General features: G+C 38.6%; 1 protein-coding gene across 4 annotated transcripts in view; it reads right to left on the minus strand.

Annotated features, from left to right (window-relative positions):
- Window positions 1-13,333, minus strand: part of USP9X (ubiquitin specific peptidase 9 X-linked) — a 156,184-nt gene that overhangs the window by 37,866 nt on the left and 104,985 nt on the right. For all 4 annotated transcript variants that reach the window (XM_064364411.1, XM_064364410.1, XM_064364413.1 and 1 more), the window contains exons 27-31: window positions 6,986-7,094; window positions 6,609-6,755; window positions 5,547-5,693; window positions 4,342-4,564; window positions 1,826-2,046 (exon numbers count right to left, since the gene is read on the minus strand). In XM_064364411.1, coding sequence (XP_064220481.1) covers window positions 1,826-2,046; window positions 4,342-4,564; window positions 5,547-5,693; window positions 6,609-6,755; window positions 6,986-7,094 — 847 coding nt within the window. The remainder of the gene's footprint in view (window positions 1-1,825; window positions 2,047-4,341; window positions 4,565-5,546; window positions 5,694-6,608; window positions 6,756-6,985; window positions 7,095-13,333) is intronic.

Genomic DNA, 13,333 nt, shown 5'->3' on the forward strand with positions numbered 1-13,333 from the left:
ATATCTTTCAATATTCTCTGAATTGTATCTGAGACCTCTGATATAGAAATAGACAACATCCAGTCCTTGCCCATGAGACACTTATAGTCTAGGGATGAAAACAAAAACGTAAGCCAAAAAGAAAACCAAAACCCAAAAAACCCCACAAAAACTCCCACAGTGCACTGGGGTGCCAAGACAACATAGAGCAGAGGATAGCTTGAAAGTAAAGGTGGGACAACTTATTTGAAATTGTATTATATTTTGTGTGTCTCATTTACTTCTTTACTACAATTACCTGTATCTATTTGTGTTTAACTCAACATCCCAGGTATATGATGGGCTACAGAACTGGAATTTGAATTACATTTTTTTCCTCAGAGCAGTGATTTCTAACCAGGTATGGGTGTGTCATTTATGAAGCCTTTTTCTTTTTCTATACCCAATTCCTGCAGATACGAAGCTTTTTTAAAAAATAAAAATGCTCAGACCCCAATCCCTAGACCATCTGGTACAGCCGGTCTAGGGAAAAGTTGAGGCAAGTCGATGTTACAGAAGCTCCATAATTGATAAACTACTTCTTCAGAGCAAAATCAGTTCTGGCAACTGAAGGGAGGGAATGAAAAGAACCATTTACTACAATTAGAATATACTCTGGCTTCTCTCCTCAGTGCCATCACTATAAACAGGAAAAGTTAAAATAAAACCAAGGAAATACTGTAAGGTAAGTACAAATATGACCACAGCTTAAGTCTTCTTGCCATATGCTCTTCTTTAAAGAGCCATCTCATAGTTATGTCAATTCTGATTCGCCACTACAACTCAACTTTCTCACTGCTTTATATTGCGTTGGATACTCAGTGGGCAGCCTAAATTTTGCCACAAGACCATGTAACTCTTTAAAAAGTAGGGGAAGTTTGTTTCCTAATCGAGAATACCTATGATCTAACGGAAATTCAAAGAGTAACCTAAAAGCAAGCACAGACAGCGAAACTGGCAGATACTGTATAACTTGGCTAAAAACAGAAAATTAAAAACTTGAAAAAGTAAAAATTTAAAACTTATTAAAAATGAATGTTCCTACCATTAAACAAACTCCGTATTATACTAAATATACCAAAATAATGAGTACATTAACTGTTGCTTTTTTTTTTTTTTTTGAGACGAAGTCTCACTGTCATCTAGGCTAGAGTGCAGTGGTGCCATCTTGGCTTATTGCAACCTCCATCTTCCAGGTTCAAGCAATTCTCCTGCCTCAGCCTCCTGAGTAGCTGGGACTACAGGCACATGCCACCAGACCCAGCTAATTTTTGTAATTTTGGTAGACACAGGGTTTCACTATGTTGGCCAGGCTGGTCTTGATCTCCTGACCTCAGGTGATCCACCTGCCTCAGCCTCCCAAAGTGCTGAGGTTACAGGTGTGAGCCACCGCAACTAGTGAACTGTTCCTTTGAAAATGTGCAAACTATTCTAAAAATTAACTGCAGTTTAAAGTCTGGTAGGTAGTGAGCACTATACTATCTTAAGAGGGAGCAGTTCATGCTGGCTGGCAGAAGTTCATCCCTACTTACCTTTTTTTTTTTTTCTAAGACAGGGTCTCACTCTGTCACCCAGGCTAGAGTGCAGTGGCATGATCAAGGCTCACTGCAGCCTCAAGCTTCCAGGCTCAAGCAATGGTCTTGCATCAGTCTCCTGAGTAGCTAGGACTACAGGTGTGTGCCCAGTCCATCCCTACTTTCGAATATACTTTAACAGGTCTAATGAAATATAGTATTCTCTTAAGAGAGAATAGTATCTTATATCATGACTTGAAACACAGAAAACAGAAATGGTAACTCAAATTTACCTCATTGTCCTGCTTCTCATCCCCAGACATATCATCATCTACATCACTACCTGTGCCTTCAATTGCAAGAATACCGTTCCTAATGGAAGGAATCATGTAGAGTTGCTGAATCACAGAATTCATGTAACAAGTAGCACCGGCATTTTTCAGCCCCACAAATCCTTTGGGTGGGCGGGGTCCAACAGGTGGCAGATATTCCCACTCAGTAAGTGCTTCACAAGCTGAGAGAAGAAAAGATTCTTGTAGCATGAACACAGCCATTTTGTCCTTTCAAACTCGATTACGCTGACAAAGCAACCCTGGCAATAATTCTACTACCCATAATTCCACTAACCCTGCGGCAACCTGAAGCAGTGTTCTAAGTTTGCGCTTCATCTTCAAACGATCTAAAATATACAGCAGCATGCACCATTGTGCAGCTTCTTATCCAATCACCCACAAACCCGTGTTTTATCTGATGTTGTTTCTGTGGCAGTCTCAAAAGTACAAGATGGTATATCCCTAATGTCTACATGCTAACTTTACTTGCATCTTTATTTTTTAGCCATTATTAACTTTCTTAATATTTTATACTTTTGCCTTCAAATTTGCCAAGGAATGAAATGTTATCTTAATAGATCAACATCCTAATTTTCTCAGTTTTAAATAATCCTAAAACCACATAGGCTCACATCCTGGTTCTGATGCCCTATCAACTTTTTTCCCCCCACCTTTAGGTGACCTTCTGTTTCTTCCTAGTAAACGTAATAATAAAAGTAACACTTGCCTTTCTTATGTCTATAATACTATTTTGAGGAGCAAGCAAGACAGTAATTTGTGATAATTGTAAACCACTGTACATCTTCCTATCTCCCTCCCACCTAATATAAACCTGGAAACAAGTTAAGTATCATTGTCTAGGGAACCAGTTAATTACATAATACTGGCTGAAAGGTACATAGCTAAAAATGGAATCAGGTAAATATTTATGTGTTGGCAGGGAACAATGACAGATACGGAACCATGCAAAGAACATTGTACTATATAATCTCTGATTATAATATTAACCCCCATTAAGTTAAAAAAAAAATACAATATATAGATTTGATAGGACAGCTAAAGATCTAACCTTTTTAAGCAATCAATTTATTCAGAAATTCCTAACATGTTATTTAAAACTTCCTAACATTCTGAAACACATCAAGAAGTAATGTGACATGTTCTTAAAGATTTACTATCATCAGTTATATTCTTAAGTGTTCTCAACAGTGATTTTCTCTTAAAACGAAACAACATCAATTATGCTTATTTCTGCTTTTTGTTATTAATGTTTTATATTGCCCTTGCCCCTTTTGAGCTTCAATTTCTTATCTGTAAGGTCTGAAATCTGCAGTCTATTCATGTGCTTGATGTGGGCATTAAATGAGAACATAAATAAGGTGCACTAAAATTTTAACTTCTCATGTTCTAATTTTCAAAGCCAGATTTTCTTTGAACTCATAAAAATAATGTTAAGGAACTTCTAAGTGAGGACCTGAAAGGTCTTCCAATACTTGCAATTTAAAGTTTTAAGACTGGGACAGGTGCAGTGGCTCACACCTGGAATCCCAGCACTTTGGGAGGCCAAGGTGGGTGGATCACCAGAGGTCAGGAGTTAAAGACCAGCCTGGCCAACATGGTGAAACCCTGTCTCTACTAAAAAACCAAAAAATTAGCTGGGTGTGGTGGCAGGTGCCTGTAATCCCAGCTACTTGGGAGGCTGAGGCAGGAGGATCACTTGAACCTGAGAGGTGGAGGTTGCAGTGAGCCAAGATCACACTATCGCACTCCAGCCTGGGCAACAAGAGCAAAACTCTGCCTCAAATAAAAAAATAAAGTTTTAAGTCTGTAATACTCTACGGCATTTACTTTGGCTATTTTTAAATCTGGAATTTAGATTTTATATCAGGTTTCATAAGATGAAATTTATCTTGCCAAATGGCTATACCACTTATAGGGTGACATTTAACAAATGTTTGAATTTTTTTCTATATTAAGGTTGTCTGCTTATAATGGTGTTAACTATTCATTAATTTTTCTTTTTTTATTTTTTTTTGAGATGGAGTCTTGCTCTGTTGTCCAGGCTGGAGTGCAGTGGTGCTGCCTCAGCTCACTGCAACCTCCATCTCCTGGGTTCAAGCGATTCTCCTGTCTCAGCCTCCTGAGTAGCTAGGATTACAGGTGCGTGCCATGACACCTGCCTAATTTTTGTATTTTCAGTAGAGATGGGGTTTCTCCATGTTGGCCAAGCTGGTCTCGAACTCCTGGCCTCAAGTGATCTGCCCACCTTGGCCTCCCAAAGTGCTGGGATTACAGGCCTGAGCCACCGAACCTGGCCTATAATGTTCTTAATTCATTAATGTTCTTAATTCATTCACTAAAAATGGTAAACTAGTTACTGAAAGAAATATGTAAGTTGGAACTAGAAGAAAAACAGATAAACCGAAATGTGAAACACTGGAATGATCAATTATCACATTATATTTTAAAATACTTACTAGTTATTGCTGTGCCAATGTAATACATTTCAGTCAAAGAATCTACTATTTGTTTGAGATTCCTCACACAGCCAACAGCTAATGCTACAAGTAATTCAAAACCAGCATTAATTGTAGGTGGTGAACCACAGACTGGAATAGCCTGTTCGGCTGGGAGCTCTCCATTTCTCATATACTGTAGGTAAACATTGGATGCAGGAAATATGAAATCATCAATTAATTCCTAAAAAGTTGAAAGAGAGTACATTAGCAACGCTATACATTTTTAGAAAAAAAAAAAAAAAGTCTCTTGTAAGTAAATAATTTTAAAATTACTCATTAGAATTTAAGATCTCATTACATCTCAGAAAACTCACTTAGATCTTCTAATAAAAAGATCTTCCTTCAAAACACTATTTACCATCATTAATAAAACATACCTAATTTCCCAGATTAATTTGTAAATATTAAGAAAGAACTGAATTTAGTACTTATCAAAATTTATATTTTAAATAAGTTTGCTCCTTTAACCAAATGTATGGCAATTTAAACCCATTTTTAATAGAAACAAAACGTACAAAAATGAAACTTGTTTCCCTGAGTTATTACATGAAGAAACTCACTAAAGATATACAAGCTGCATTCTTACAAAACAGGTTTGCCTCATTAAATAAAATGAATTCAGATTTTCCAAAGAGAAAAATTAAACAATTACTTTATAAAGTATCTTATTTATCTATTTATTTTGAGACAGTGCCTTGCTCTGTTGCTCAAGTTGGAGTGCAGTGGTGCAATCTCGACTCATTGCAACCTCCACCTCCTGGGCTCAAGTGATACTTCCCCATCTCAGCCTCTCAAGTAGCTGGGATCATGGGCGTGTGCCATCACATCTGGTTTTGTTTTTTTTTGTAGAGAAGGGGTTTCACCATGTTGCCCAGGCTGGTCTTCAACTCCTGGGCTCAAGCCATCTACCAGACTCAGCCTCCCAAAGTGCTGGGATTATAGGTGTGAGCCAGCATGTCCAGCCACAAAATATTTAAATACAAATTTAGAAATGTCTCTTGAATAAGGCACAACTGTATTTCTTAAATTACTGTACATTTGATTAAGATTCTTTAAAAAAAGATCAAGAAAATACAAAGACATGATACTACTATAAATTATTTAGATTTGATCATCAATATTTAGAAGGTTATATCTAGCTAACCCAAGAACACAGAACTTACTTTAATGAGATTAGCACCTCCTTTTTCACAACCAATATGAAATTTTTTCTCAGAAGTTTGAAAGGCCAGTAACTCCTTTGTCACTCCTAGGTGGCCCTCTAAGATTGTTTCTTCAATACCCGTCTCTCCTGTTCTTTTAACATCATCCTGCCAAAGGGGGAAAAAAAGATCAAATGTCTAGCTTATGAAAGGGAGGTAAAGGAGGGGAGAGGAGCCAGAACAAGACAGAGCCAGAGGTACACGATATAATTTCCTTAAGTCTTTCCATTCAAGCAAGTTTGTTTTCTTTAGAACTTTCTAGAAATAGGCTTTATGAACTACTAGAACAAATGCTAATTTAAAGGCTAGAAACTATAAATCTCTTCAGAAATAAATTCTTGTTCTGCCCAAATCAAAGTTATCAGATGTTATAATCAAAAGTTCTGCTCTATCAGACTCATTTTTTTTTTTTTTGAGACGGAGTTTCGCTCTTGTTACCCAGGCTGGAGTGCAATGGCGCGATCTCGGCTCACCGCAACCTCCGCCTCCTGGGTTCAAGCAATTCTCCTGCCTCAGCCTCCTGAGAAGCTGGGATTACAGGCACGCACCACCATGCCCAGCTAATTTTTTGTATTTTTAGTAGAGACGGGGTTTCACCATGTTGACCAGGATGGTCTCGATCTCTTGACCTCGTGATCCACCTGCCTCGGCCTCCCAAAGTGCTGGGATTACAGTCATGAGCCACCGCGCCCGGCCCAGACTCATTTTTGACACAAACTATTCAAGAATACTTTTTTTAAAAAAATGGGAATTTGCAAAAAGACCCAAAATGCTAAAATAAAAGAAGCTGAACATCAATATTTCAAGTCTCAAGTAAGCAATCCATTTTACAAAACAAGATATGCATTCATTTTGTGAATCACAGGTTACTAACATCCACCAATGCAGAGTACATTTCTTTGGTCCCTTTTATCAATCTTTGGAATTTTCCACTTAACCAAAATGCTCAAAAAATATAAATCATTAATAAAACAATCTATTTACTAATACTGACATATAAATGTAGTATTAACTGTAACTTACCCTAATTCTTTTTAGCCAATCAATTTCATTATTGAGAAGAACTTCAGCATTGGGTACATTAATATTACTATTGTAAGCATAATTAAGAAGGTGTCTTAAAAGAGTAAAGTAGTCGCCTGAATGTTTAGCTCTCTCTCTTGCTGTGCTCTGGAAATGAAGTAGAATAATATCAATTTACATGTCTATGCTCAGAATCCCCTTTCTTAAAGCCAGAGTTAACTAGAGAAGATGACTATAACAGTATGAGAAATTAAGTAGTATTTCATTTATTAAATATAGACTGTCCTAACTTTAATGCAAGCTAAGACCACAAATTTCTCAATGTTTCTTGCTTAAAGAATGAATCACATTGATAAGCATATTTTAAAAAGTCTCACCCCCAAAACAGTAAAGAGTAGAGTAATGAAGAAAAGTAGAGGCCGGTGTCCCATGCAACATCTGGTGCACATTAAAAAGAACTGCTCCTGTGCCACCTGACGAACAGTTCTGAAATAAAAATGTTTCACATTTAATACATTATTTTCATTAAAAAAATAACTATAACATTGTTTCGTCTTGGGGAGGGCAGGTGGGGGGAGTATAAGAGGAAGACAAATTAAGAGTAAGGATACAGGATTACCCCACCTATACACACCAAGCACTCAAGCCAACACCACATAACAGATGAGCTTAAGCTGTATGTCCAGGACTATAACCTCAAATTGACACTAAGAGTTTGAAGGATACCACCTTCCAACACCTCTTTCTTGGAAGAGGCTAGAACTGTTCCTCTATATACAAAATGCTCTACAGTAAGCCTTATGCATCTTTTTAGCCTTCCACAGAATTTTCATTAAACTGGTTTTGCACAACAGCTCTGTGGAAATTCTATAGTAATCACAGTAAGGTTATTATGGCAGATGTCTCTTATACCAGGGGTCCCCAACCCTCAGGCCAGAGGGCTGAGTGAGCATTACGGCCTAAGCTCCACTTCCTGTCAGATCAGCAGTGGCATTAGATTCTACAGGAGCACAAACCTTAGTGAACCATGCAAAGGTTCTAGCTTGTGTCCTCCTTATGAGAATCTAACTAATACTCATGATTTGAGGTGGAATCGTTTCATCCCAAAACTACCCCCTACTACCTCCTCAATCCATGGAAAAACTGTCTTCCATGAAACTGGCCCCTGGTACCAAAAGGGTTGGGGACTGCTGCCTTATACCATACTCTGGCAGTTCTAAAAGCACAGTCCCCAGAGCAGCAACATCAGCATTATCTGGGAACTTATTAGAAATGCCAATTCTCAGGCTCCAATGCAGACTTCCTGAATCAGAAATACTAAAGGTGGGACCTAGCAATGTGTTAATAAACTCTTCAGGTGAATCTGATGTGCACTAAAGATTGAGAACCACAGCCCTGGCATGGTGGCTCACACCTGTAATCCCAGCACTTTGGGATTACAGGCCAAGGCGGGTGGATCACGAGGTCAAGAGATTGAGACCATCCTGACCAACATGGTGAAATCTGTCTCTACTAAAAATACAAAAATTAGCTGGGAGCAGTCCCAGCTACTCGGGAGGCTGAGGCAGGAGAATCGCTTAAACCCGGGAAGTGGAGGCTGCAGTGAGCCGAGATCGTGCCACTGCACTCCAGGCTGGCAACAGAGCAAGACTCCATCTCAAAAAAAAACAAAAAAAAAAAACTGAGAATTACAATACCATATTTTCTCTCTGATGAGCCATGGGAAAAACCTGCTGTGGTTCCAGTACTGGGAATCATGGATCTATATTTTTTAAAAACTCTGTTATGTACTATATAGATCTCACTAGAAAAAATGCTTCAAGAGGACAGAAACATCATCTATTTAGTTAACACTGCGCCTCTGGAACCTAGAATACTATCTGGCATATAGGAGGAGTTCAAGAACCAGTTATCAAATGTGTAGTCTATCTCCACTACAAAGTAAACTCTTTCAGCGTAGGACTCTTCTTGATGCCAGAGGTCCTAGCACCTAGAACAATGTCTGACATATGGAAGATGCTCAACAAGCATGCATCTGCTAAGCACTTGTGTATATCTTAAAGACATCACAAACTGTATTTCATGGATAACTATGTTTCTGTCTTTGTGCTAGTTACTAGAGAACTCAGAACCTAATTTAAAGTACAAGTGTAAAGGACCTGACAGCATATATTCTGTGTACTAACCTCCTCCCTAGAGAGTATCTTAGAACAGTCCATAGGCCTATAAATCAGAGGGATTCAGAAGCCCCTAACATTTTGGAGGCAGAATTTGGGGGAAACCCAAGTAAACCAAAATCAGGCTTAACTACTTTTCTGGGAAGCAAGCCCAAAACTTTTGTCAGATTTTCAAAGGTATGTGTTACTCCCGCTGCTTTGGTTTACTCATTTTTCAACAAGTTAGGTATACAGCCCAAATGTGGGGATAGGGTAGGCAATACAAAGTTGATACTTGTCAATTCCTGATAAAACTTCCCTGAGAAAATGCAGGCTTCTATACTGCTTCAAAAGAAACACATTTCTGTCAGCAAATCCTGTTGCCTTTAACTTCTCAACAGTCAGTCCCTTTTATTTTAGACAGGGTTTCCATCTGTCACCCAGGCTGGAGTGCAGTGGCACAACCTAGCTCATTGTAACCTCAAACTCTTGGGTTCAAGAATTCTTTCCACCTCAGTCTCCTGCATAGTTAGGACTACAGGTGCATGCTATCACATCCAGCTAAAAAAAAAAAATTTGAGACTGGGTCTTGCTCTGTTGCCCAGGCTGGAGTGCAGTGGCACAATCATGGCTCACAGTAGCTTCATCCTCCCTGGGCTCAGGTGATCTACCCACCTTAGCCTCCTGAGTAGTTGGGATTACAGGCATGTGCACCATGTCCTGCTTATTCTATTTTTTTTTAGAGATAAGGTCCCACTATGTTGTCCAGGGTGGTCTCGAACTCCTGGCCTTAAGTGATCCTCCAGTCTTGGCCTCCCAAAGTGCTGGGATTACAACCATGAGCCACTGCATGCAGCCTACTATCATCTTTTATTTGAATTCACAAAATAGCTTGCTTTTCCTGCTATCCTATGCACTATTCTTAACCAGAATAAACTTACAATGTTAAGGTGGAGCACATTATTTCTGTGCTTAAAACCCTCTGAAGAATTCCCATCTCATTTAGGGTCAGAGTCAGGGTGTTTGTTATCCTCTCTGACTTTACTTCCTACAACTGTCTCCCCTCCCCAACCTCCTCTGCTCCATCCACTCATTTCCTTGCTGTTCTTTCATACGTCAGGCATGTTTCTGACATGCCTGGGCATATACATCTGTTGTTTTTTTCTGCTTAAAATACACTACTCCCATTAGCCACATGGATTATTACTTTGCTCTGAAAGGTAATGACAAAAGGTGACCCCTAAACAAAGCTATCATCTTTGTGAAGTCTTCAACCACCCTACATAAAAACTGAACTCCACTGATGCTCTCCTTATGCCCTCCACACTACACAGCCCCTTTTCCTGCTTTACTTCATCCCCATAGCACTTATTTCCATCTGATATGCTTCTCTTATGTCTTCTCTTCCCCTATCCCTTTTGGCACATAAGCTCCTAGAAGGGTAAGATTCTGTCCGTTTTGCCATATCCCTAGTGGGTAGTGTCTTGTACACAATAGGTATTTGATCAATATTTACCAAACATATACATGAGACTGCCTATACCACATTAAAATCAAACACTGCTTAGACCTTAGTATCACAGGCCTTCTGTCAAACTGACTCCCACTAACTTCCTATACAGTAATATCCTCGACTCCTTTTCTACACATTAAACCAAATACTCAGCTCTGCTCTGAAAGCACTATCCCAGGAGTGGCAAAATCAAATGCTTTCATGGGTCAAAGAAGTAACAAAAATGAGTTAACTAGGCAGGGAATAAAGCAACAGGCTGTGGAAACAGCAGAAAACAACATCATATCTAAAAGAATTTAAATCCACTGCAACTAATTATAATAAAATAAGGTCAGTGTCATCATGAGGAAGCAGACCATCTAGTAGGAACAGAGAGGTCAAGGAAACCTTTCCTAGTTTATGGATAAGGAAAAGTTACTGGAATATGTGGCGCTTAAGTTGAAACTTCTGAGTAGAAGCAGGGACCAAATTATGCAGTGCTTATAAGCCAAATTTAAATGTTGGGACTTAATTAAAAGATAATGGGAAGACATGGGAAGAAAATTTTAAGCAGGAAAGCAACAAGATCCTATCTTCTAGAGATCACTCTGCTTGCCATGTAGTCAATGGATTAGAAGAGTACAACACTACAGGTGGAAAGGTAAGGGTACTACGACTGTCCAGGCAATGTGTCCAGATTGCTTAGGTCAGGGTAGACCATGAGGAGGAAAGCATATGGAGTCCAAAGACACATAAAGTAAAAGCCACCTAACTGGGAGTGAGAAAGGGAGAGGGAGAGAGAGCAAACAGGCAATGCCCATCTTCTACTTTGATGCACATACAAATTCTATCCCAAACAAGAGCTCACATGCTACATTCTGCACAAAACATTCACTTTTGTTCTTTCCAGGTAGAAAGTAAGTTATTCCCCTCCCAATTCTCAAAGTATTTTACCTCTTATGACACCAATTTCTGTCTCAAAGTTCCTTGAGTGCAAGAACTGCCTTATTTGACTTTGGTTTTAACTGTCAAGCACATAGGTAGGAACTCACATATTTGCTGGTGGATTATAATTACATCCAGAGCCAAATTTGTGTGGCAGAAATGTCAGAACTCAAGAGGTAGTAAACCTTCAGTCTTAGCTTTAGCATTTAGTGATGATATGACCTTGTCAGTCATTTAATTGCTATAGTCCTTGTGCCTCTCCGTCAACAAAGTCTACTTCTGAGTTGCTATAGGGATTAAGTGAGAAGTATCTTGTAAATAACTACATTTAACAATGACTATAGGATTATAAACTCCATCTGAGGGGCAGACTTGTACACAGCTCGCAATCCCTTTTCTGAAGCCCCTGGGGCCAGTATGTATTTGAAGATTCAGTTTTTTTTTCTTTTTGAGACGGAGTTTAACTCTTATTGTCCAGGCAGGCTGGAGTGCAATGGCACCATCTTGGCTCACTGCAACCTCTGCCTCCCAGGTTCAAGCGATTCTCACCTCAGGCTCCCGAATAGCTGGGATTACAGGCACCCACCACAATGCCCAGCTAATTTTTTATATTTTTAGTAGAGACGGGGTTTTACCATGTTGGCCAGGGTGGTCTCGAACTCCTGACCTCAGGTGATCCACCCACCTCAGCCTCCCAAAGTGCTGGGATTACAAGCGTGAGCCACCTAACACAGTCTGGGGATTCAGATTTTAGAATATTAATGCCAATAATTAACATCCAAGTTAGATTCTCTGAAAATTCTTACCAATGGGAAATAATGGATTTTGAACCTACATGGGCATTCAGATATTTATAAAAATCAGGTACCTAAAACTCAAAAAGATCCTAACTTACAACACCCTCCTTATTATTGCAGACAATGTAACAGTGACATAATGAGATAACATGTTTCCTACAGTACTTTTTGCACTACTTGCAATTATCAGGGACGAGAGGGGAAAAATGGTTCTGACTTTGATATAAGGGGAATTTTCATAAAGGGCAGAGGGCAAAAAAATCTGTCAAATCAAGTTCCTTAATGCTTATTAGACTAAGAAGTGAAACAAGTTCCTAATTTAAAGATTTTTTAAAAATCAATATAGAATAAGAAACTTGCTACCCTCCAGGTTTGACTTATTTTAAACTGTTGGCTAATCATCTTTTCTATCCTCACCACTCCCACATGTATGCATCGTTAAATGGAACTAGACTTATTGAACCTATTTATCTTTTCTAGTGTGCAGAACTGTCTTCTCAAGGAGGTGGCATGCCCAGCCTGATTTGTGGGGATCCTATTAAAGGAGTTTCTGAATAAGCTGGACTGGATGTCCTCAAAGAACTCACCGAAGGAACTTCTTAAAATAGGTGATATTCCCACTTTAGAACCACTAAATCATTTTAGACTCTAAAGTGACATTCCCACTCCAGACTCCACATCCTCTGTAGTGGGCAAGTTGAACCTACCTGCGACAGCATGTACATTTTTAAAACTTCACTTATCACTATACTTCATTTCAACAAATGGCTTATTTTGACTTTAACCTTTCATCAATGAATTTTGTCATTATTGAATGGCATGTGACGGAATGATAAAGTAAACATTTTCTATGTCTTTTCACAAAATACAGATAAGACAGATTAATTACATATAATGGTGACACTAATTAAAGCTCAAGTTTATAAAGTTACTGTATACGAAGGTCAGGATCAGATTGATATAAGGGGATGGAAACCAACATTTTCTATAAATCTGACTGATGTGCACAAAAAGAAGCCCAAAACAAAATTACTGTCACTGATTAAATGCTCTTGAAATGAAAACAAGAGCTTTATACTGATCTTTATTCTCAGTGTAAACTGCAAAAGTTCTTACAATGACCCGTCTTGGAAATTTTATATCAAATTCATTTTGGCTTAAAAAAAATCTGGCATCTAGGAATATAAGACAGAAGGCCAATGTCCTATGTCATTTAAATCTTGCAAACTAGATTTTTAGAAACAGGCTAATCTATATACCTCTTAGGTAAAGCTAAATTCTAAAATTAGAAAACATCATGCTTTGACAATTAATATTGGCATTTGCAGAGACTAA

The sequence above is a fragment of the Aotus nancymaae genome, unplaced genomic scaffold (assembly GCF_030222135.1).
Source record: "Aotus nancymaae isolate 86718 unplaced genomic scaffold, 86718_ANA_hifiasm-v0.15.2.pri h1tg000058l, whole genome shotgun sequence".
NCBI lineage: Eukaryota > Metazoa > Chordata > Mammalia > Primates > Aotidae > Aotus > Aotus nancymaae.